General features: G+C 39.6%; 1 protein-coding gene across 3 annotated transcripts in view; it reads left to right on the forward strand.

Annotated features, from left to right (window-relative positions):
* Fars2 (phenylalanyl-tRNA synthetase 2, mitochondrial) overlaps positions 1-26,624 on the forward strand; it is a 373,884-nt gene that overhangs the window by 61,443 nt on the left and 285,817 nt on the right. For 2 of the 3 annotated variants that reach the window (XM_038333514.1, XM_038333512.1), the window contains exon 3: positions 14,574-15,206. In XM_038333514.1, coding sequence (XP_038189442.1) covers positions 14,595-15,206 — 612 coding nt within the window. In that variant the 5' untranslated portion in view covers positions 14,574-14,594. Of the gene's footprint in view, positions 1-8,418; positions 8,499-14,573; positions 15,207-26,624 lie in introns of all 3 variants that reach the window. The other variant, XM_038333513.1, reaches the window with a different exon arrangement.

Consider the following 26,624-nt stretch of genomic DNA (forward strand, 5'->3'; position numbering starts at 1 on the left):
GCTATGTCTGTAGCCATAGTGGCTTTGTAGGATAACATTAACTATCATAAGTTAGCAGTATTTTCTGTATATTGGTAATTAAAACACCTTCAAGTATTACTTGTCCTTACAAACACCAGTGAGGTCATAGAGCAATATAAGAATAATTTACGTGGAGAAAAGAATATATGGGAACGGGTGAGGCTGCTGCTGTCTTTCTACCATGTTCAGGCTTATGCTGAACATTGCATATACTGTGTGCATTATAATGATCTTTGAATTATTAATTTAAAAGTGATGTTGATTCTATGCTTGCAATTGACTTCCTACACTGACTGTGATTGCCTTTCTCACTACTGTCTCTTGAGATTTGCTAGGAGAATAGATGGTAACATGTAAAGGTAATTGTGAAGTGAGTGGATGTTATGGGTTCTTAACTAACTAAACAGTGATCTGGAAATCCATCACCTTAGATGTTCATCACAGAGTTACTCCTTTTGACTTGAAGAAACTGGAGCACAATTAAGAAAAACTCAAAGAGAGAGAGAGAGAGAGAGAGAGAGAGAGAGAGAGAGAGAGAGAGAGAGAGAGAGAGAGAGAGAGAGAGAGAGAGAGAGAGAGATTGGGGTTCAACCTGAAGATCAGAAAAGCAAAACAGTCAGCCACTGGCTCTTCCTTGACCTCAGTCCAAAATGGCAGTCCTGTCTCTAGAAATCTCAGAATGAGACTGAGACTGAGACCTGTCTCCTCCTGTTTTATAATCCTCTCTAGTTCTGGAATTAAAAGCGTGTACCACTGGGATTAAAGGCATCCACTGCCCGGTTTCTGTGGCAACTAATGTGGCTACTTGGATTAAAGGTGTGCATTATCATTGCCTGGTCTGTAAGGTTGATCAGTGGGGGTTGTTTTACTCTCTGATCTTCAGCCAAGCTTTATTTATTTAAATACAACTCAAGTGCTACTACAAAAAAGCCTTTCTTTTTTAGTGACTTATTTATGTTATCCTCAAGTATCTGACAGTTCTTATTTATTTATTTGGTCTTTAAAAATAACTGTAACTGTCTTAACTGATATAGTATTTTCATGAGCCATGGATGACCTGTCTAGAAGAAACAAAGAGGAGAGAGTTCAATTCCCATGGTCTCCTCTTCCTCCTCATTTCTTGTTATTGTTATGTTATTAATGACAGGCTTTTGCTGTGTACTCAAGCTGGTCTGTAACTCAAATTTTTCTACCTCAGTTTCTGAGTGCTGGGATTACAGGAACATTTATCCAGTTAAGACAGTTTTTAATGCAGATAAAACTTTATTGGAGATTTGAATCATGTTAATGGAACATTGCTTCAAGTTTTGAAAAAAATGTACAGAGAACATACTGAATAAAAACATGGTAGGCTGGTGTTTGTTGGCGAGGCCACGCAGTGGGCATTGCAGGGTGGGCTGTAGCCTGGACAAACTGACCCAGTGCTTCATTGTAGCATTATTTTGTCAGTGGATGGGACTTTGTGCAGTTTTCAAGTTTGAAGGAATAAGAAATAAGCCATGGAGCCTTCGAGGGCTTTGCTGCAGTTCCATTTGTAGGGAGGTACACTGGAACATGTTGGCCTCTGCTCACCATACCAGTCCTGGGCATCAGGACTAGATGTGCTGTAACTGACTTTGTTCCCTGCTGTTGACTGAGTTTCTGTCCTGCCCAGTTTCCCCAGTTGTTAAGTCCCACCCAGAGGTCTACATTAGTTATAAACTGATTGGCCCAGTAGGTCAGGCTTCTTATTAACTCTTACAACTTATATTAGCCCATTATTCTTACCTGTGTTAGCCACGTGGCTTAGTACCTTATTTGGCAGGGCAGTCACATCTTGCTTCTTCTGCGGCCAGGTCAGGACTGCAGACCAAGCTTTCCTCTTCCCAGAATTCTCCTGTTCTCATTGACCTGCCTCTACTTCCTGTCTGGTTGTCCCACCTATACTTCTTACTTGGCTACTGTCCAATCAGCGTTTATTTAAGATATAATTGACAGAATATAGACCATTGTCCCACACCACCAAGCAGCCCGGGATTTTATATGCAGTGAACATATTTGGAAAATCATAGATAAAAATCAGCTTATTTAGAATATTTAAGAGAAAAAATTTAACCCAGAGGGCATTTTTTTTTCTGCATAGCAGTAATATTTCTAATTCCTTAAAATAGTTTTTTAATATGCAATTAATGAGCTGACTTGAAACAAATTTTAATTTTATTTGCCATTAACATTTTGCTTGCTAAATGATTTCTGGGTGAAAATCTTCTCTTTCATTAGCTGAATATTTAAAAATTAAAAACTGTTATGTGTGTATGCATTACTAAAATTATTATGAAACTTGTTCAAGTTTGTGGATATTGCACTTTCTCCTCAAATGTGAATTTTATAGAACTATAGTCCAGTTAAACTTTTTTTTTTTTTGTAGAAAATAAGGTAAGAAAGAAGCTGATAAATGTTGAAATTAGACAGCAGTTTGCTATTTCACTTGGGTTTCTTGAGATAGTGAGGAACGTGAACTATTTTTGTTTTGCTCTTTGTTTATATTGGTGTACATACATATGTGCGTGTGTTGTGTACCTTTTGCATGGTGAGTTTCCTCTGGCATATTTAGGAAAGCATTAATGCTAGTAGATACTGATAACACGAACTTAGTCTTACATGACACTTTGAGAAGTAAAACATAGCAAAAGAGTGATTGGGAGTCACATCGCTTCCAAATGCGGTAGTGTCTTATCTCACTTAATTAACGAGCGTTCAAGTTAACTTGTGGGATCTTTGGTCTGCAGTCAATCCCTCATGCATTCATTTCATTGCATATCTTGATCTTTGGGCTTAAGATATCCACACTGATTCCTCTTGGAACATGCGTTTAGGGTGGAAAAAAAGAGAGAAAACCTTTCAAAGTGGTGTTGTCCCTGTGCTTCTGCTTCCACCACATGATACTCTTCTTATGAGTGCTCTTTTGTTTTTGAATAAGTAAAGATATTCCCAGTTTGAAAAACACTTTCAGAATTCTCATTATTGAAACCATGGCATTTGTTATCAAGGGTTGATATTGGTAGTCATTTTTCAACTGAATTATACTGATGAAAAGATTCTTTTGAATGGGTATAGGCGATTATGCAGATAGTCAATAGTTGTGTTAATACTTGCTTCTCCCCCTTCCTTTCCTCCTTGAGACTTAATGTGTTAATAAGACATTATCTACACAAAAGGCCACCATTACAAAAGACAGAAGTACGGAGGGATTTCTCAGGCTTCTGATGCATATGCCCTGGGCTTGTCTTTCAAATGGATATCTGCTTTCTGTAGCTGTCAAGTTCATGCATAATTATCTTGACAAATGACATTCTCATTAATATTGTAATGGACCTTTGCCAACCAGTGGAAGCCATGTGCCCCAGGCAGCAATGCCCAGTTTCAGTTTCTTGCTGATGGTTATAAACCCTGCCTTAAATATGCTTTGAAGCCAGTGATAGGTAAATAAATCACTATTTGAGCTAAAAATTACTTACATTTATACTCACAAGCCAAGAGCACTGATGTGTGATAAGGGGTGGCTGGTGTTTACCAGCTAGAGACCCTTATGTGTGTGGGACTTGCAGTTGCCTGTTCTGAGAGCTTCTCTGTTGTCTCATATACAATCTGGAGTTTATCAGGAGAACACATGGTGATGAATTATTACAAAACAGTTCATTTGCTAGATGATTGTCAAGAATATTGAAGTACCCCATATAGAAGCAAGGTTACTGTTAATCAGAGGCTGCAACCATGTCTAGGACTCAGGTTCACTAGATTCTGTGAAAAATATACCTGTCTAATAGACAATGTAAGTAGGAAGTGTGTGTGTGTGTGTGTGTGTGTGTGTGTGTGTGTGTGTGTGTAGAGGGGTGCTGTCCATACCACTCCATGTGTTATTGATATGTCCTCCTAAGCAGTTCATTGTATTCCAAGTTGATGGTTTTAAAGTACATGTCTGTTGATCATTCGTCATCTGAGTGATCCTACTTAGTTTCATATTGTGCTCATGGAAACCATTCTGTGAGCACTGTGGTGTGAGAGTTGTTCATTCATTTGTTCAGTTATTAATTTTGAAGAAATACTTTCTTTCGTGTTTTGCAGGCATGTATGCCTGTGTATCATGTGCGTTCAGTGCCCTCAGATTCAGAAGATAACCTGGAAGTAGAGTTAGAGAAGGTCATGAGGCACACATATGCTGGAGATCAAAGCTGGCACCACAGAAAGGGCAGACTGCTCTTAACTTTTGAGCCCTTCTCTTGCTCCCCCCCAATTTAAGTTTTTTTTTTTTTTGTATTTGTCATATTTGACGAAGTTTCAGCTGTGCGTTTGACTTTTTTTTTTTTTTTTTAGGTTTTTTGGCTCAGAAAAAATAAGCATTTTTGTAATGTCATCTACTTACTTTCTTTAAAAGTGAAGTGAATTCAGCCGGGTGGTGGTGGTGCACGCTTTTAATCTCAGCACTCAGGAGGCAGAGGCAGGTGGATCTCTGTGGGTTCAAGGCTAGCCTGGTCTACAAGAGCTAGTTCTAGGACAGGCTCTAAAGCTTCAGAGAAACCCTGTCTCAAAAAAACAAAAAAAGTGAATTCTAGAACTGATTCTCCTAAATCCACCGTGTCCCTGCTATCAGTGTGTTTAGTTTTTCAGTTGTATTGAGTTACCTTCCCTTTGGTTAATGTCATTGATAATTTATATCTTGTTAGGGTTTCTATTGCTGTGATAAACATCATGAGCAAAGCATCTTGGGTAGGAAAGGGTTTATTTCATCTTACAGCTTATACTCCATCACCGAGGAAGGTTAGGGCAGGAACTGATGCAGAAGCCATACAGGATGGAGCTTTGTTTGCTCTTCATGGATTGCTCAGCCTGCTTCCTTTATACAATCCAGGAAGGACGGCCTATGTAGGGGTTGCATCACCCACAGTTGGCTAGACCTTCTCCCATGAATCATTAATCAAGAAAATGCCTCAGAGGCAGGTTCACAGATCATTGTAATGGGGGCATTTTCTCAGTTGAGGTTCCTTCTTCTTAAATTACTAGCTGGAATCAGGTTGACCAAGAACCAGGCAGCGTAGGCAAAGATGAGATGACACTAATTTGTCTATTAGTTTTTGTTATCAATTAAAGTTATAATATGTCTCTTAACATTTTACTGAACCATTAGAATTAATTAAAATGCTATTTATGTAAAGACAACCTTCTGGAATCATTCTCCAGTACATTGGTGCTGCGTAGTATACTAGGTGCATGCTGTGGGAAGGATTCCAAGAGGAAGGAAGAAAAGTAGCTTGGGTCTGGTCCATAGAAAGTTTTGACTTAGTATTGGGATTGTGACAGTTTTCTCAGTATAAAAGCGATATGGGCACATGTAAACGTTTAGAAGGCCCTCATGTTTCCCCACTGTTAAAGTAAAAGATTAAAGCTGAGAGAAGGGGCTCATTGGGGCCTGACTGAAAGCAAGCAGTGGACTTAGGACCATGACTACTTGAACTGAAGGCCTCTTATTTGTAATTCTCAGGTCTGTCTGAGAAAGGCCCTGAAGAAATATAGATTCCAAAACGTACTTGGGTACAAAATTTGAACTGATTTGACTTATGAATTTTAGTGTTAAATGGGTCGTTGCAATTTCTGCTCTTTTCGCTGTGTGTATCTCTCTCTCCCTCTCTGAGTTTGAATTTAATTTCGCTATTAGAATGTCGAAGGAGTTGGCAAACTGGAAGCAGTGATAAGGCAACTGGAAAGATCTGTTAGCGGCAGCAGAGAATACGGTTGTTACACACGGGCTGTGAGATGTCTTCAGAACAGCGTTGCTGCAGGGAGACAAGTGAGCGTGGGCAAACTGTGGAATTTGTACACTGTCAGTGACTCCTGAGAACAGTGAAAACAGGAAGGGTTATATATCTGGTAGGTCAAGAGGTTGGCTGCATTAGTAGGGCTGGGAAGTGAAGAACTGGTCCTGTCCGGTGAGTGGAGGTGAGGAAGGAGTATCCTGTAGGAGTTGAGTATAGGATTATGCCAGTGCAGCAGGTGTGACACAGGAAACCCATGTCAAGATTTCTGAAAGGAGTGTGGCTTATTTAGACTTCCTTGTTTACAGATGGAGCCATAGGCTGCTGGAATGCGTATTGCATATCATTAGTGGTGCTCTGGAGGAGCTCAGGGAGCTAACCTGTTCCTGGGGAAGTCAAAGTATATCCTAGGCACTTCTACAGTCAGCCCACTTTTCTGCTTACTGTGCAAAGTGATGTCTTGGTATTTGATTTCTCAACAGTGAGACATCTTTATAAGACAGCCTAGTGGGCAAGAAATCCTGAATCTCCTGAAGAACAGGTCTGCACAGATCAAAAGCAAAATGAAATGATAGGCTTGCTACAGATTCCTCTTATTCCCTTTCTGAAAGAACTCAGCCTTCGTCGTGCTGCTTGTGCTATTACTGGTGCTCCACCCAATGACGCAATCTTAACAACTGCTGGATCTCTGTGAGGTCAAGGCCAGCCTGGTCTACAAAGCAAGTTCCAAGACAGCCAGAGCTGTTACACATAGAAACCCTGTCTTGAAAAACAGTAACAACAAACAAACAAAAAAGAAAGAAAGAAAAGGAAAAAACAACTGTTAGATTCCTGACTATGGCCTACTTCCTCACCATGCCCCAGCAGCCCTGCATAAAGAACCTCTTTGCTTACAGGACTGCCTTAGTTTTATCCAAGTTTTAATGAATCTTTTCCTTACATGCAAGAAGTGTTTTCTTCCTTATTAAGGTGCCACATAGCATTTGAGGTTTCACCCATATTAAAGGTTTCTTTCATGAGTATAACTGTGAAATGTATTTACAGTTGGGACAGTTTCCTAAAATTTACTTCTCAAGAAGTGGCACTGGGTAACTGCTGTTGTGTTTATGACAGCTAACTTATGACTGAACAGAGAAAATTGGGCAGGTATAATGTTTTCCACACAAGTGTTCTTTTTTTATTCTCGTAAGAAGCAACGGTGTAGGTGGGCATCACATGCAGTTATCTTGCCAAGGCTGAATTTGCACCCACACTCTTGTTTAATGGAGGCCATGCAGTATCTAGAACACAACTAGACACTTTCAAAGGTTTTCTTGTATGTTTTGAAAATAAACTTTAAAATATAATACACATTTATTCAGAAAAGTTTAATAGAAGTATAAAATAGAATGAAGAGCCAGTGGCAACTGCTATTAAATTTTTCCCATAGTTCATCTCATGGCTTCTATGTCTAGCATGCAGAACTATAGGTAACCATGTATTTATTACTATTTTTTTCCTGGTTTTTCGAGACAGGGTTTCTCATTGTAACAGCCCTGTCTGTCCTGGAACTTGCTCTGTAAACCAGGCTGGCCTCAAACCTGCCTCTACCTTCTGAGTACTGGGATTAAAGATGTAAGCTACTACCACCAGGCTACTTGGGACTGGAGACATGGCTCAGAGGTTAAGAACACAGGCTGTTTTTCCAGAGATCCTAAGTTCAATTTCCAGCAATGACAGATCTGGTGTCCTCTTCTGGCATGTAGGCAGAACACTGTATACATAGTAAGCATGTATTTGTATAGGTAAGGTTTTATACACATATGACCTAAATTATCACTAGTAAATTATTTCATCTTTAGGATTCTTTTTAAAGTTTGTTATATTTAATGACTACATGATTTTTTATTGTGTGGTTTTTCTATAGTTTGTTTAATTATTCTTTTTGGGGGGAGATATTCATACTGTTTTGAACTTTTTTTCTAGTATAAATATTATTAAATAAACTCCATTTTTAACTCTTGCCTTCATTTTAATATTCCTTATGATAGCCTCCATTACTGTGCCAAAGGGTGTGAACAGTATTAAATTTCATGATAGTGCTGAATTGCTTTCTAGAAAGCTTGTGCCTATAACTCTCTCTCAGGTAATAGAGGAAACTGCCTGCTTAGAGATTTTTTGTTATTCATCCTTGTCAGCAGGATGCAAAACATACTTTGTTGATGTGATCTTTTTTGAGTGAAAATGGAAACAACTAGAGTAAAATGTATGCATGTATTTTGAAGTAGTCAAATTTTACATTTTTTGCCATATAGACTATATATTATATCTGTCGTTATAACATATGTCTGATGACTTTTGCCCAGTGGTGACCTTGTGTGGGCTATGGTTACTCACCATTGATCCTTTTCAGCAAGGGAAATCATTATTCTGGTAAGTTCATGAAGTGCTTAGATTTTCTAACAAGAATGAAGGAGGTGGACAGAGGATTGTTGGACTCATTATAAAGTTCACATTAGGGCTAGAGAGAAGGCTCAACTCTTAAGAGCATGTACTGTTGTGGAGAACCCAAGTTTGTTTCCTAGCACACACATTGAGTGGTTCATAACTGCCTGTAATTCAACTTCAGGGGACCTGACACTCTCTTCTGGCTGCCCTTGGTGCCTGCATTCATGCTCACATGCATGCGTGTCTATACATAATTAAAAAGTAAGTAAAGTCTAACTAATAAGTCCTCAATAAGCTACATTATTTACCATTTTATTGGTCTAAGCACTTTGCTAGAATTGTGGTGGTAAAGAAACTTTGTGTATCATTAATGTGGCCAATATTTCTAAAACATCCTTTAAAATTAAGGTGTAATTCATGGCTGTAAGTTTGGAGCTTTAAGTTCTTCCTCCTCTTTTTTTGTGGCAATGTGTAGCCCAGGATGGCCTTGTCTTGAACTCACGATAATCTTCCTGCCTCACCCTGAATTTGCCCAGTCCCTTTATAGTCATCACTGCAAAAGATAGGAAGAGTGGCAAAGCGTGGCTACATGACAGGGTGGTATTAAGGATGCAAATATGTTCTCTTGACATAAGCCTGTCGTTATAAAACCTGCCCTCAGCTCATTGTGTAGAAAGTAGTTAGCATCCCTTTGTAGATGCTTGACTTCCTGTTGACCTTGCTGTTTTAACCTTTGTTGAATCAGGTTGTTAAAGGAGTAGTACTTAGGTAAGTTAACTTAGCGGTTGTAGCTGCCATTTATTGGGAGTTTTGTATGGTCCAAGTCCTCTGTCTATTAATTCACTCAATTCTAACAGTGGTCTAAAAGAATCCTCTCTTGACTGATCACAAAACCAAGATTATTCTGGTAGTGAATAGTGGAGTCAGAAGAAGGAGGCTATAATAACTTGAAATAGAAAGAACGTTTACCTGGGAATCTCGTCACTGGGATAAGTCATTGTTTTAGTCATTCCTCTATTGCTGTGAAGAGACACCATGACCAAAACAACTCTTAACAAACAAACAAAACAAAACAAAAAATCCCCACTTAATTGGGGGTTATCTTAGAGTTTCAGAGGGTTAGTTCACTATCATCAAGATCAGGAGCATGGTGACTGCATGGCACTGGAACTGGAACTGAGAGCTGTGTCCTCATTCACAGCCTGCCTGGTTTGAGCTATTTGAAACTGCAAAGCGCACCACCCCCCAATGACAAGTCCTCTAACAAGGTCTTACCTTCTAATCCTTCTAATCCTTTCAAATAGTTCAAATATATGAGCCTATAGGGCCCAATTTTCTCAAACCACCACAACCATCTATTTAGACTATCTGACTAGTTGCCTGCATGTCCTAAGCTTTGGACTGAATGACTTTTGGAGGACCTTTCAGACTGAATATGTTTTTCTGTTTATCTGGTCTACAATTCACATGCTGTTGGGAGACTAGTTTATGCTTTAAGATACAATCTTAGGAATCAAGGTTTTTGGCAGTTTATTACAGTCTTGCTTCATATCCTCAGGGGTCTTTAACTTGAGGAGCTCCTGCCTTAGCCTCTTGAGTGATAGGATATAGAGTTGGTGTTATGCCCTCCAAGAACCAGTTTTGATTATTTTGTGCACAGAATTCCTAGGTCTCTGCATGATTTGCTTTCTCACCAGCAGTGGCCATGTTTTACTTTAAAAAAATTAAGATTTATTTTATTGTTCTTTGTGTATATGTCTGAGTGAATGTATGCTACATATGTATGGGTGCCTTTGGAAGCCAGACGAGGATTTCAGATTCCCTGGAGTTGGAGTTACAGGGTGTTCCATACTGCCTGTCATGAGTGGTAAGAACTGAGCTCTTGTTCTCTGGAAGAGCAGCATATATTCTTAGCTGCTGAGCTCTCTCTCCAGCACCCCGTGGGGCCCCTCATTTTTACATCGGTTCATTTTAGTGTGTTTGCATGTTTGTGTTTTATGGGTCATTGTTTGTGCTGTGATGCCTGTGTAGAAACCAGAGGACAACATTTGGGAGTCTGTTCTTTCCTTTCATCATGTGGGTCCTGGGTTTGAAACTCAGAGGTTAACCAGCTTGGCACCAGTGCTTTTACCTGCTGAGACATCTTGCCACCGCCAAGGTCTACATTGCTAGAACTAATCTCTTATGTCAGTTTTGCCCAACATCTCTTACTGTTTTGTGGACACAGCATAGCCATCTCATTTATAATTTTCTCATGTGTGATCCCCGTGTATCCTGCCAGCATACTGAAAATCATCTGCACAAACAAGATTTCCATCTGTTCTCAGACTCAGCCACAGCATGGCTAATGTCTCTGGGTCCATTTTACCAGGTCAGCTCTGACTCATTGGGCAATGAGTGACATCCCTTATCAACAGGGTCTGGATTTATCCTTTATGAGATTTGTGTTCTGTCATCCTTTTGTTTTATGATAAAGAACCTAAGAGAAGACCTTCAAGATTAAGTCCCATGTGATCTCTGTAAAGTTGTCAGCTGTTCACTGTTTTCTCTTTCATTCAGATGCCGCTCTTTGTCCTTTGTATTAGTTAATACTTAACACATGCCTTTATACTTCTTCTAATTTCTGTGTCTGTATAGTCTGCATATGGAGATTTCATTAATAGTGCAAAAAAATCTTCTCAGTGAGTTAAGATACAATAGGGGTGAGCACATGTTTTCTTGAAGGACCATATCATGCTCCAGTTAATTTGTGTTTGTGGGGATGTTTGTATTGGAAAAGTCACTCTGAAAAATGCCTTTTGCTGTGTTTTAGGAGGCTTTATGTGCAAAACCAAGCCAGGGGCTGATTTGGCCCTTGGTTCAGATTGTTTTGTTCATTTGTTTAAGTATATATTTCATTTATAACATAGAAGGTTATGAATTTTATTTGGTTTAATTATTCAGTGCACTGTTTGGCCCAAGTTATTTGGGTAATTCTAAAGTTAAGGGAAGAGACTATGTTGAAGAGACTTGGGCCTTTGAAAGGTACTTAAATTGCTTAGAGTTTTTAACTTTATTTCCTGGATGGGTGAAGACATTTATATAAATTACTGCATGTGTACTGGCTTTAGTTTCCTTCTTGGCAAGTGGCTGTGAACGATTCTTACCCAGTGTTGTGATAGATGATATGCAAAACACTGCACTTGGGGTGTCTTCCTGGGCGTCCTGAGTTTTCAGTGACAGGTTTCTTAAGGAAAAATTTGGTAGAGGCAGAGGGAAGGCTTTGAACTCACAAAAAGCCTAAATAAATAAATAAATAAATAAATAAATAAGTAAGTAAATGTAAAAAAATAAATCCCCCACTCCCCAAGCCAAAACCAAACCGAACCACAATTCCGGTCATTTGTCCTGCTTGAGAAGAGATGATAGAGATGGTAATGTAAAGAATGAATTCTTGTTTGAGTATGAAGAGCAAGAGTGTGAACATAAACTAGAGCTGAGCAGATGGACCAAAAGTTACAAAATGAGGGTGAAAAAAACTATACTTTTATGGACAAGCTTGACATGTGAGAAGATCACTACAGGGCGTCAGGATAATGTTTATCTAGGGGAACCTGGAAGGGCTTTTGTGTGGGGGACAAGATATTGATTAAGTAAAACACTGTTGGCAACCATGAATAACTATATAACGGTACCCTTTTCAACCAATTCTGAACTTTGTATAACAGCATATTCCTGTGGAAGAAAGAAATGTTTTCTTATAGCTTGCCAGGAGTGCTGAGCTGGGTAACTAGCAGCCTAACAGTGTGGCTTTGTGCTAGGATATATAAAGCTGCATGGGAAAATTTGAAATTCTTATCTACTGCAGGGACAAGTTACTGAACAATGTAAATGGGAAGAGAGATTACAGTTGAAACTCAGCCAAAAACACTTGAAGCAACCTGACAAAATAATTCCGTGTGCATAAATCAGAGTGTTCCTGGGACTCTCTGAAGCTTCTATATCATCATAGGTCTAGGGGCAGGTTTCCAGGAGGTTATTCCCACTTGCAATTTTGAGTCTGACAACTCTACTGCTCAGGTATGTGTGAGGTAGGCTTTTGGTAGACCATGGAGCTCTGTATTCTTGGTGGGATTGCATGAGTCTTGAAGAAAGTAACTGACGTGTGTATTTTAAATTATCTCAAAACAAAAGTTTGAAACTAAAAAAAAATTGAGTTACTTAAGTTTAAGAACTTAAGTTGTTTCTTAATTTTCAAATTTGATATCTAGTTACCCTTGTTAATCAGTCCCTGAGGGAGTTCACAACTGCTTTTGTTGAAGTAAAGAGTAATCAGTGTTAGAAGATCACTCACTATCTTTCAATTAACAGTCACAGAATTTGGGCATCTATTCTTGGGTATTTATCATTTTATCCGAGAAGTCAATGATCTATCCCACATTTGAAAAATCTACAATCTTATTAAATTCTATCTTTATTTATTCTCTCTCTCTCTCTCTCTCTCTCTCTCTCTCTCTCTCTCTCTCTCTCTCTCTCTCTCTCTCTCTCTCTCTTTCTCCTGCCCTGGGATCAGTCCTCTGTCTTCTGTCAACTTTGTGTCTTTTTTTCAGTAAATTCTCTTCTGGTAGTGTTTATTGTATGCATATATTACAGTAGACACTGTCTTTTAGGAGGAGGAATAATCTCTGATGGAATGACGCAAAGGGTTTTAGATTAAATATCTTGACCAATAAGAGCAGAGAAGGCTTAGCATTCACAAATATAATTTCTGACCACTCTTAGCTAGTCTGTTACTTAGTATTGAGTTTATTTTTATTTTTTAATCACTGAATGAAACTCTTTACTATCTAGATTAGTAGTAATTTTATTCAGCAAATCTGTATGCATGAGTATATGCTAGTGTATATGTGTCGATGTGGTTGTATGCATGTGTATTTGGGTACACGTGGAAGCCAGACATCAACATTGGATGTCTTTCTCAGACATATTTCATCTTGTTTTTGAGACAAGGCCTCTCACACTCTTCTCCCTTATTTTTCAAGACACGGTCTTTCAGTGAATTTGGAACTTATCAGTTCAGCTAGGCTGAGTGGCTCATGAACCCCAGCCCAGTGAATAATGGTTTTACAGATGTTTGCTGATGTGCCCACCATTTTTATGTGGGAATTGGGGACCCAAGCTTTGTCTCTCATACATGCATGGCAGGTAATTTATCAATTGAGCCATCTCCCAAGATCCTATTCAAATGTTTTTCCAAAGGTATAGTTAATGACTTTTTATGATTATGCAAATTATTCCAGGAGGCAGAAGGTACTCTCTCTTTCTCCCTCTGTAAAAGGGAAACAGGACTTTGTAGTTATGAGAGTAGAGAGCAGAAGGAGAAGTGTGGGTATTTACTGTAATTTTCTCTTATTGCCTATCAGAGGTCTTAGTGTGAGCATGTAGTCTCTTTAATGAATGAGTTCAGTTCTGTGGACTAGTGACTTTCAGGTGATCTATCTAAGGATTCCCTTGGTGTTACAATCTGGTAAAAAATAAGGTTGGTTGTTGCTCATGATGAAAAAATTTTTTTCCCTACAGAGCAAAGAATTTAAATGATAGGAGAAGGACACCTAGAGATGAGTGACCTAAAAGCACCTTTAGTATTCTTCTGGTTTAGTGCAGTAAACACTGAGTCTTTCTCTTAGTGTGTCTTGTTTGTTTTGTTTAATTAATTCATTAAAATTAATTCATTAAAATTTTGAGACAGGGTTTTACTATGTAGACTTGTCTTGACTGGAACTTGCGATGCTAGACCAGGATGGCCCTTAAACTTACAAAAATCCATCTGCCTTTGCCTCCTGACTGCAAGATTAAAGGTGTGCACCACCATACTAGAATCCTATTTTTGTTTAGTAGAAGAGCATACCACAGGCTGAGTAATTTATAATAAAAGGAAACTTGTTTCTCATAGCTCTGGAGTTTGGGGTCAGTGATCAAAGCATGAAGCCATACCTTTCTGTTTCTATCATCTCATGGCAAGAGAGAGAGAGAAGTGTTTGAGCTTTTCCTTGTATGAGAAGCCTACTCCCACCCTAGTTAACTCACTCTTGTGTTCTAGGCCAGAGCCCTCGTGCTTCACATGTTATTGTACATTAGATGGCAGTGAAATTTCAACATCGCTCCTGGGAAGGACATTCAAATTACAGCAGCCTGTCAATAGATATTTTCAGTTGTCTTCCTGAGGTGTGGATGAGATAGGAGGGACACATATATGTCACTTAGAAGGTCACTAGCTTGTTTAGATAACATAAGACACATTTGTTGTTGTCTGATGAATGAAACTTAACTTGTACTTTTCCTATGTGCTCCTTCCAGAATTTCTGAGAAGCTTCTATAATGGTCTGTTCAACCTTCATCCGAGCTGCCCATGAACACATCTACCTAGTAAGGAAGATCAGTCGTGTCTTCAAATGCCATCAGCGTCGGGCTTGGGGCTCAAGGCCAGCTGCATCCCAGTTTCCTGCCCAAGGTACTCCAGGCAGTGTGATAGAGCTGCTGGGAAAATCCTACCCTCAGGATGACCACACCAACCTTACCCAGAAGGTCCTTTCTAAGGTGGGCAGGAACCTGCACAACCAGAAGTACCACCCTCTGTGGCTGCTCAAGGAGCGGGTAAAGGAGCACTTCTACCGGCAGTATATGGGCCGCCCCAGGACCCCTCTGTTCTCTGTCTATGACCAGTTGCCGCCAGTGGTCACCACCTGGCAGAACTTTGATAGCCTGCTAATCCCAGCAGACCACCCCAGCAGAAAGAAGGGGGACAACTATTACCTGAACCGGGAGCACATGCTGAGAGCACACACGTCAGCACACCAGTGGGACTTGCTGCATGCAGGACTTAATGCCTTCCTCGTGGTAGGTGACGTGTACCGGCGTGACCAGATTGACTCCCAGCACTACCCAGTTTTCCACCAGCTGGAGGGTGTCCGGCTCTTCTCCAAGCATGAGGTGAGTCTTTAGATGTGTCTTGTTGTTGAAGAACATCTGTATTGATGTCACTGAAGACTGGTGATCTGCGAAACTCGGAGAGTTGTCCTTGATCTTCATTTCCATTATTGACTCATCCGTTACTCATAATGTCTTTTGTGTACACTGGCCTTCCAAGCCACAGTGTGTCTGCTTTGTTGTCTCACATCGCTGCAAACTGTAAACTTCAAAACAAAGTTTTCTTTATTACTTGTCCCTTTTGGTCCCCTTTTCTCAGTACTGACCTTCTTTACACTGGTTTACTACTTATAAGCTGCTAGTGGTTTACATCTAGCCTAATCCAAGCTCAGCGAAGGCGCAACTCTGAACCTGTGCTCAGGCTGTCCATTTGTATTGGTGGAACTTAGTGCTGGTCTCCTGCTGCTGGAGAGTGATGCTGTCCTGTGCTGAGGGGGACTGCAGGTGGACTTGTTGGACCATCAACTATGCTATGTCCCTCAGCTCCTTCTCCTTGTCTGACACTGATAGTGGTGTGTATCTTAATTGTTAGATGTGTATGTTTGGATGCAGAGTCCTCTTGGTCAGAAGTCTGATATTCAGGTCATCTGCAAAAGTTTTCAAATTCATATATCTGTTTGATGCTGTCCTAATATACTGGGTATATATTTATTTTTCTTGCAAAGTATGAAAGCCCTACAAAGCTTGAACCCACTTACTAAACAATAATCATAGTAAGCATGATAGCTCAAGCTTGTAGTAATTCAGCACTTGGGACGCAGAGGCAGGCGCTGGGCTCCAGGTCCAAGGCCACTCTGGGCTTCATAGTAAGATACTGTCTTAGGATAAACAAAGTAAAGAAAAATAATTAAAATTGTATCATTACCTTTTTTTCAAATATATTAAGAGACGGTCTCCATCTTTTCTTGTAAGAAACAGACAAAACTGTAGTAAGTACAGGTGTTTCTTGTATGTCTCTAGCAACTCCTTCCACACGTTTTTCACTGGAAAGGGGTATTAGTAGTATGGTCACAAAACTCCTTGCAAACACAGCTTGATGGGCTCTTATTGTGAAAACAAATAGCATAGAGTCCTTAGACTAACAGATACATATTCTATTATTCTAGTAAATACATTAGCAGGAAACAACTTAAAAGCACTACCCTCTCTCTATCTGCTTCAGAAATACATTATCCTCTACAGCTGGGACACAGGTTAACCTTGCTCAAAATAGGCTTCAGCGCTGGACCTGGGGAGCATAGAGGGCATTCCTAGTACTTGGGATGTGCTTATTTTAGAAAGGATATGGAAACATTAGGGCACCGAAAGGAACCGGAAAGAGACAAGTCGGAGTCTGGAATACAACCAAGTGGTAGAATGGCTATTTTACATTCACCTGTGTTGCGATGCTGTCCATGGTATGGCATTGGACAGGTGTTCAGTCTGGCTTACCTTCTTAAAGAACACATTAATGTGCAAACCTGCATGTTATGGTAGAGATAGTTGAAGGCTGAGAGACTGACAGTGTCATTCTAATGGGGGGAAGGGGATTGAGTCTATGAAAGGAAGTTAGCATTGAGAAGAATACATGGTTTCCTTTATGAATCAGTTTTTGGTTTATATTTGTTGTAATCCAGTCCAATTTTCCAGGCACCATGTGCAGCTACTCTAGTCTAATATGGTGAATGCATTTTGGTTTGTTGTTTAGTGAATTGTGCTCCTGTGTATATAACTGGCTTCTTCTCACATTGCAAGCTGCTTCACCTTTCAATGCTTTATTTACTCCTCGTAGTAAAAACCTATGAGCTAGGTCATCTCACTCACGCACAGAAAATCTGAGGTCTGGAAAGGTCTAGTGACCTAATTGGGATTGCATGTTCAGCTAGTGGCAGAACTGGAAGACAGGTCTCCTATGTGCAGTGCTCTGCTGATTTCCGTGGTCCTGCTTGTCAGCGACACCTGTTTACAACTCAGCGCACGTTTGATACAGCAGTGGTGAGCACCGGAGAGGGGTCGCTTCTGAATTCCTGTCTTCCATTGAAGTTTTGATTCTCAATCTTCTCTATTCTTAACTCAAGGAATATGTTTTTCCTTATTTATCCATGAATAAGATTTGAAATTTTTAAAAATATGTGTAAATATGTACTTTAAAACAATATATTGTTTTATTTCCTTAATATTTAGTGTGTATTTATTATATGTACAAGTTATTAGAATTATAGAGTAAAATAAACAGTGAGGCTGGATATGGTGCATGGGCCAACAATCCCAGCACTTGGGAGGCTGAGGCAGAAGGATTTCAAGTTTGAGACTAGCCTATGCTACATAGGGTTGCCCTGTCTCAGGAGGAAAAAAGCGGAGAGTGAAATATTGATAATAACAGAAATGAATGAACAATGATAACATATTAATTTAGCAATTATTGAAAAAACCTCTTTTATTTTTTGAAGAAAAATAAATAAAAGTAACGTCTGGATCAATTTTGACAGAGTAATTAACTCTGCTAAAGCTCCGATCCAGAGAAAGGATAGAAAGAGTCACTGAGTAGACCACACTTTGTAGAAGTATAGATTTCAATTTAATCTATGCCTTCAGCACCAATGGAGGGAGAAAAGAAAAATGTAGAAAACGACTAATGTAGAAAAATATCTTAGTTCAACAGAAGTCAGGATTAGAAGAACGCAAGCCCAGATCATCAGTTTAGTATGAGTTCTAATGTGTGAATATCCCACAGCAACGTTGGGTAAGCCTAGCAGGTGCAAAAATGCATGATCAGGGTGGATGTTCAGAGAATCAGAAAACTACACAGAGTGAAGAACGGGAAGGTTTGTTCAGCAAATGCTTCCCCAAAGATGCCAGATGCAGCTGTATTAACATTAGAAGAAGAATTTATAGAAAAAAGATAAGCGTGGAGCCTAAAATAGGTAAGGAACCTTGTGAATTACGAGCTTTCATCTGCCACTGTTATAACCTTGATATATGAAGCAACATCGATGAATTAAAGGTTGAGTTTGACAAATACTTGGTCACAGTCAAAGATGTTTAGTGATTTCAGTCACACACCTGTCATTATCTAGACAAAATGAATAAAGGTATAGAAGTCAGAAAATGTTATCAGCAAGCTTGAAGTACCTTTTAAGAATTCTGTGTGTTGTCTCTGTTTGCATGTTGCATACAAATTAATGAATTCAGTATTTGTTTTAAAATGTTACAATCATTCCATATTGTTCTAAATAAAAAAATAGAAGGCAGATGTGTATACAGTTTTGGATATCCCCAGGTCTTTGCAGAAGAACTGAGCCCTAGAACAACAAAACTAAAACTTGTACAAAATGCAGACCAAGATAGAGAATGAGTTTATAGAGACTACAGCAGTGCCTGGAAAAAGGAGAGCTTCCTAAAGAACCACTCAGAGAGCAATATTTGGATTACCAAATTTCCTAGTGGCACTTTGACATGACATTCTCATAAGAATGCAAAGACTGAACGTCAGTGATTACCACCATCATAAGAGGATCAATCTGGGGCTCAGGAGGGAGCACAGGTTGTAAAGTTCTTGTTGTGCCAGCATAAGAACCTTTTTTTTTTTCCTTTTTTTTTTTTTTTTTTTTTTGGTTTTTCGAGACAGGGTTTCTCTGCAGCTTTTTTAGAGCCTGTCCTGGAACTAGCTCTTGTAGACCAGGCTGGCCTCGAACTCACAGAGATCCGCCTGCCTCTGCCTCTGCCTCCCGAGTGCTGGGATTAAAGGCGTGTGCCACCACCGCCGGGCTCCAGCATAAGAACCTGAGGTCACTCCCCATTATCAGTGACAGTAGCTTTTTACAAATGCTAAAAGTGGAAGCATGCACTTGAAATCACAGTGCTGGTGAGGCAGAATAGGCCAGATCCCTGAGGCTCATTGGTTAGCCAGCCTAACTTAATTCATAAGCCATAAGCCAATGGGAGATGGTCTCAACAAACAAGGTGAATGGTACCTGAGAGATGATGTTCTGGGTTATTCTCTGGCCTCCAAGTGCATGCACACCAGCATACACAGGTGCACCCCTCTCCACACACAAAGGAGAGGGTCTGTTGGGCAGTTGGATTTGAACACAGTCAAGCTCTGGATCCATCTATCACATTATAGGAACTGTAAAGAAGAGAGGAACGTACGAATTTATGGCACAGAGAAGTAGTAATCCAAATGCTGACCGTGGGGGAATGGCAGCAAGTCTGCCCAGGGTGTGACCTACAGAGTGAAGTTGAAGGGAACCAAATGCAAGTGCTTGAAAATGTTTAAGCAGTGGGATGTGTTCAAGAACTGAAGTCATCATTTTCTACTGTGCTGTCAGTGGACTTGACTTCTTTTGTTGGCCGGAGTATAGAGGGATTTATGTGCTCTTAAATGCTTCTTGTGAGTTCTGTGTGTGTAGTTGTGTGCAGTAGGCCCATGTCTCTGTTCATAACCCATTGGAAACCTGAGACTATACCTTTGTTACAGTTTTGGAAGTGGTACTCAATAGAATGAATGACTTAGTTCAAGCAAATGGCACGAAACACAAAGTATTAGGAAATGGAACTTAGGGATGAAGGCTCATCTGATCCTAATGTATAGGTCCTAGCAAGGGCAAACATTTTTAGGAAAAAAGGAAAACAATGTTTCATATGGTTGGAAAAGTGAATACTAATGAAACACCTGAAAGTAAGTTCCTTTTTAAATTTAATTTTAAAATGTGATGAGAATGTAAATGTGTTATTAAGTCTTTATTTTAGGAATGCATAGCGAACCATCAATGTGGAAAATACAGGGTCTTGGGATTTTTCCATAATAATATTGGAAGTGACTTTGGCATTTTATGGTGTATGTAAGAGGATTGGTTGTGAATTGTTATTTACTTGGGTATCGTGTGCATCCAGAGTCATCTTTTTTGTGTGTTTACATGTGTTTGAGATTCATCTCCTATAAAAGGGAAATATAGAAAACCTTGAAGCCAGTCAGTCAAAATGACATTGGCTCAGCCTGTACTGTAAGGTTGCCCCGTCTTTCATGGGAATGTAACCATCAATAGTTTTTTAAAGGTAGGGCACATTAAAGAAGACAGTTTAAATGACACACAATAGTAACCTGAAAGACATTCAGTCTGCAGTTTATAGCTTCTCCATTTTCCATGTGATTTGAGATGTGAATTTTTACCAAACTATTAAAGATTTATGTAGTTTGTTTTATAAAGGAGAAGCAAGACATTCATCAAGCTCGTCTTATGAGGGAGGTTATACCTGTTTACTTTAATGCTAAATTGAAAGGAAACTTTGGAAATTTCACCTTTATCGATACCAGTCATTTTGTTTTAATGAACAGACAAACATTTATTGAATGAAATATTTACAAATTCAATTCAGTATTGTCCCATTCCATTATTGTTTATAAATATTCTATTCTACAAAATTAACTCATGCAAAGAGAAAAAAGCATGTGAGTGCTGTTACAAAGTGGTTTGTGTTCTTTCTCTTATATACAGACAAATTTTACATTAAAGAACTATGTGGCGTGAGTATGAAAAAAATTCATGGAAATGCTAAACAGAGAATCAGGACCGTGGTAACCCATCAGGAGGAAGGGGCGAATGTGTCGATAAGCATTACAGTCTTTGCATATTATTATATATTAAGACTCCTAGGATTGTAGGAGGATTTTGAGGGAAGAAATATGTAGGAGCCACTGTTTTGGAGCTTTAAAACTATTGTAAAGTTTGGCAAATTTCATATATTTGATAGATTCACCTGAGAGTCTGTTGTACAAATCCTCTATCAATGTAGTTTGATTAAAAATATTAGTTAGGCATGGATACCTGGAGTGGGGCTCAAAGCTGTTCTGTTTTCCACTGGGCTTGAAGGCGCTCTGTCCAGTTTCACCATCTGCTGTGTACTATGCAGTTGTGGAGGAGATGGGCATCCTGCAGTTTGTGCTTCAGTCACTGCTGCTCAGTCTGCATTTCCTAAGATTGTCTGCATCCCTCCTGCATGCCACGAGGGAGATGCACTTGGATTTTTGTCCATGCATATACATATGCAGTTGCTGCTTCCAGGTTTTATTTCATGTGAAGAGACGTGCCATTCTGTCTTAATTAGTTTTCAAAACCACTTATGTGTACAATTTAAAATTACTATTTATAATAATGTGTGCATCTGTTTTGTTTCTCATCTTCCTGGTTAGTCCAAGATTATTGATTTTACAGGAAAACTGAAACCAGCACAGCAGTGTAGCAAGTTTCATAAAATTATATTTACTTGTGTTTGTCTTTTATACTTAACTGAAGGCTGGGTTACTTCCTTTCATCAAGTGTTAGGAATAGTATATTAAAATCTGTACTTGCACCTGACAAATAAATCATTACTTATTTATTTATAAAGATGTGATTACCTTACTCCTTAGAATGTTTTTGAAATTCTTACTCTCTTGTAAGGTATAAAACTTTAGGTCTTAATAAATGAAGACCCAATTTATGAGGAAGTTATAAATATTTTAATATAAGCATATAGCTTGTTAATATTGATGTAGAAACAAAGAAATGCTTTTATAGGAGAGATATGTGAAGGTACACTAAGAAAGCTTTGATATAATTTTTACCAGAGCATGCTTATTGAAATGGCACTTCATCAAGATGTCTGTTTTAAGTTCATGTGCCACTCACCACCTTTTAAAAAGTGATCATGACTATTGACAGTTTTCTGCAGGTAGGAGCGTGTAGAAGGCTGTACCCCTTGGCTGTCATGATTTCTAGTGGAGTATACCCTTTATTTGGAGCATAGCAGATGTATATCCTTAATTTAACTACCTCTCTGTCCTCCGGTATAGATTCCTTGTAGGAAGCCTCTGCCAATCATTATTATCTCCTCTCCTCCTTTGATACTGTTGCCTTCCTTCCAGATGGTTCATCAGAGCCCTCCTATATTGGGCTTCCCCACTGTCGCTCTGACTGTGAGACAAAGGTACTCTCTTTATTTCTGCTTTCAGCCCCAAATCACTTTCCTGTCTTTTAGTGAATGATGGTTATTTATTTTCTAGTGTGTGGTTATTGGGTTTCCTTAATAGCCTCATGTGGAGGAGTTTTATTGAGGGCGGTTTAATTTTGCCTTGATAGATCACAGCCACCACATTTCTCTTATCTCTTCTTTAAAAATCTTTTAGGCAGGGCTCCTGTCAAAGACACACTTACTAGAAACAGCTTGTCTTTAATTTTTTTCCTTTTACCCAGGTGTTTACTAACTTTTTTCTCTGATAGTGAAATTACTGATCACAGGACTCCATTGCTCATGTGATTTGGGTAGTACCTATTACTGGAAGACATAGAGGGATTTGGAGGCCCATTTGATTAGACCAATCTTTTGTATGGCATAGGGCTTTTGCATTGTTGATTTCTGTAAGATAGACTTTTTAGCCCCGTAGCCTGAGACCCATGATGCAACCTTATATAGGAGCTTTTGGTGCTCACTGTTGCATTGTGTAGCTTACTTTCTTGAAATAGCCCCTTGTTTATCTCTGATGTCCCCACCAGATTAATAGGTTCCTTGAGGGTGCCAGGCTTTTTTGTCTCTCCTTTGTTGACAGGAATCCTGAACAGAGAGATTGCTACTAGGCACAGAGCCTGGATGTCGTTTTCAGTCCAGACTGTCAGTTTGCACTCTGCAAAAAATGGCGACTAACACATTTGAGTACATGGTGGTTCATGTGTCTACACTTCTGGTCAGACAGTCTTAGAGCCGTTTCTTTTTCCAGAGGAGCAAGTGCAGTAAGGGCCCAAACTCAAGGAAGAAATCACACAGTAAGTTGATCAGGGAAGATCTATTAAGAATTTGATGAAAATAACCCCTTTAGCAATGGCTGTCTTGGAAGCATTGCCTTCAAGAAGTATTGTTATGCTATGACAGAGAGGGACTGGAGGAAACTGCTGGTCTCTGAGGGAGCCTTTGGGGGAGCCCAACACCCCTGCTTGCCCTCCCTGCAGTGCAGAGCAAAGTGCCCCAGAGGAGTTAGAATTTCCTCCTTGTGACATCGCTCCAGCAGCCTCTAGGGACTGGTTCACATTGTGTTCACTGGCAAAAGAAACACATTTCAAGGGCCCACCAGGTTCGATTTTGAAGAAGCAATACCAAGATGTTTAGACCCATTTTGGGAGACAGGCTATTATTCCTCCAGTAAAGTGGGTTTGTTTGGAAAAGCCACACCTAGAGGAACCAACACATTTGCTGTGAATTCTACTTTAAAGTTTCTGGATATAATTAGTATGTAGGTTTCTACAATACTGCTTCTTAGTACATGGAAGCATGCACTGAGTGGTGAGGACTTAGGCTCTAGCACCGGTAATGACATCAAAAGAAGTGGTTGTGCTTTCATTTATTCCTCCAAGACGTTAAGAGAATGGCTGCCATTTGCATAGCACTACTACAGAAGGCCAAGAGGCCACCTTAGGTTTTATTGAATTCATATAAATACAATGACAATGTCTTTTCTACTAGCCTAATTGAAGTGTGAAAGTGACAGAAATATATTCAGTGTTCTTGCACTCTTGTACAGAAGATGTCACACTTTGCTGGGGACCGCCTCTCTTTGTGTGGTACACACACCTGGATGCTGTTGGCAGGGATGGACTGGCATCATTTCACATATTTAGCTGGGAAGTTGCTAGATGGTAGGTGAGATGCTTTCCCTGTCAACCTCAGGCCACCCTGATAGTGGTGACACTCATATCCCACTGGACTGAGACTTAAGCACATCCACACTGATCCTTTGAGACCTGTTAAGTGTTAGTCTTTGCGTAAGTTATCGTTTGTGTTATTTAGGATTTGTGAGCTAGGCTTAAAATTATATTATACCAAGCAAATATAAAGAATGTTCTTACCAGAAGGATTCTGAGTCAGATGATGAATTTTAAGGGTTTACATTCTCTTGGTTGATTGTTGTTGGATAACCGTTATGTACACTGTGAATATATGTTGCTCTCGTTGGTTGATAATAAAAACTGCTTTGGCCTATAGCAAGGTAGGATATAGCTAGGTGGGAAATCAACCTGAATACAGGGAGAAAGAAGGGCAGGGTTGAGGGAGATGTGAGCCAGCTCCAAGAAGCAAGATGCCAGCAGTCTGGTAATGCTATGGCCATATGGCCATACATAGAATAGAAATAGTTAATTTAAATGTAAGAGCTAGTTAGTAATAAGCCCGAACTACAGAGCAAACATTCTGTAATTAATATTAAGCCTCTGAGTTTATAAGCAGCTGCAGGATGGGGAGGGACAGAGAAACCTCTGTTTATAGTTGATAATTATAAATTTTTAATTTTTTTAAGGTCACTGACTCCTAAATAAGGTCAAATCCCTTTGATTGAGTCACATTGATTCTTTCCCCTTTCAGGATGCGCTGTGTCTCTTCGTGATGGTCTTGTGGTGGAACTATGTAGAATATGCATTACCTGCTTTGGCAGTAATGGCACAAATGGTTATTTGAACTCTGGTATATCATTTTAGAATTTGATTGTTAAATACTGATTCTGTCATATGTTAAAATATACTATAGGATTTATCAAGTAAGCTACAACAAATTTATCTACAATGAATCAAGTGCACTAGTGGTGATTTATTATTGAAAGACTCCATCATTGTTTGGAACCCGCAGTCAATACAGGGCATCATTAAAGATCTGCTGCTAGTTTCATTCAGAAGAATTGTGGGAATTCCAGCTTTCCAAATGTGTCTCAGTGCTTAGGAGTTTGTTTATGTTGATGGTGGGTCTCCAGAACAACAGAACCCATGGGAGTTCAGGTGTCCTCAGGATTCCTCCACCTTGTCCTTTTGTTTTCCTTTCTCTCTCTCCCTCTCTCCCTCCCTCCCTCTTTCCCTCCTTCCCTCCTTCCCTCCCTCCCTCCCTCCTTTCCTCCCTCCCTCCCTCCCTCCCTCCCTCCCTCCTTTTTTCTATAATGTTTGTTTTATTAAAAATAGACTTTTTCATATAATATGTTCTGATTATGGTTTCCTTGCCCCAACTTCTCCTAGATTCTTGCCACTTCACCACCCACCCAAATCCACACCACTTCTTTCTCTCATTAGAATACAAATAGGGATCAAAAATAAAATAATAAAAATAAAATAAAAACAATTAAACAAGATTGAGACCAAACAAACAGAAGAAAAAGAGCCAAAGAAAAGCATAAGAAATACATATAGGTATAGAGACATGTTCACACACACAGAAATCCCATAAAAGCACAAAACTGAAACCATATTCAGTATGAAAAGGACATCCATGATTAAAAAAAATCCCTCATAAAGAATTAGAAGACAGAACCTCAAAAAAATGCCATTGAGTTTAGTTGGGTATCTACTGCTAGGTATAAGGCCTTCCCTTAAGTGTGGTTTATATACCCAGTGACACTCTGTTGGAGAAAACGAATTTTTAAAATTTTCAAATTAATTGTTTTTTGAAGGTGGTTATCAATTAGAGATAACTTGTGGGTTAAAGATGGGGGTATATGTCCACTTCTCGTGTCAGTCCTAGGACCCTATCTGGATGGTCCAGACCTGTGCAGACCCTGTGCACGCAGCCACAGTTTCTGAGTCCATACATGTGTTGGTCATGCTGTGTTTAGAAGGTCTTGTGTTCGTGCTGTGCTTTATCATCTCTGCATCTTATAATCTTTCCACTTCCTTTTCTCTAGGGTTCTCTGAGCCTCTATGGGAGAGATTTGATGGAGGCACCCCATGTAAGACTGAGTGTCCCACGATCTTTCACCCTGTGCAGTTGTTCAGTTGTGGATCTCTGTATTTATTCCTATCTCCTGTAGGAGCAAGCAGAATGGGTGTTCCTTTCTCCTTTAATCTGTTGTCTGTCATGAGATCCAGTTCACATGGGGATGTGGTGTTTTTGTTGTTGCCATTTCTGATTGTTGCTTTTTATTTCATTTTTACCATTTCTGCATATGTACACACAGAGGAGTGTGATTTTTTTTGTGTGTGTGCATGTGTATGTACATATGCATGTGTATTGTGGAAGACAGAGGTGGATATTAGATGCCTTTATGCTCTACACCTTATTTTTGGAGACAGGGTCTCCCATCTAACCCCGTGCTTACTGATTCGGCTGGACTCTGGCTGGCCAAGCCCCAGTCTAGTACCTCCTGTTTCCACTTCCCTATCACTGGGACTATAAACACGGTGGGGGACTGCATTGTCACCTCAGTTATTATACTTGCTTTTTATCTCAGCAAGTCCGCACACTGAATATCTCTTGCTTTTCTGTACAACTGTCTGTTTCTAGTGCTTTCTGGGTGTAGGCCAGAGCCCCATTCTCCCATCAGTGTCCCTGGGATAACCTGCGAGAGAAGGAAGTGCTATAGAATCCATGTGAGAATCGATAAAGCAGGAGGATAACGCACAACAGATGTGAATACCTGGAAGCAGGGTCTCTGGG

This window comes from Arvicola amphibius, chromosome 6 (genome assembly GCF_903992535.2).
Source record: "Arvicola amphibius chromosome 6, mArvAmp1.2, whole genome shotgun sequence".
Taxonomy (NCBI): domain Eukaryota; kingdom Metazoa; phylum Chordata; class Mammalia; order Rodentia; family Cricetidae; genus Arvicola; species Arvicola amphibius.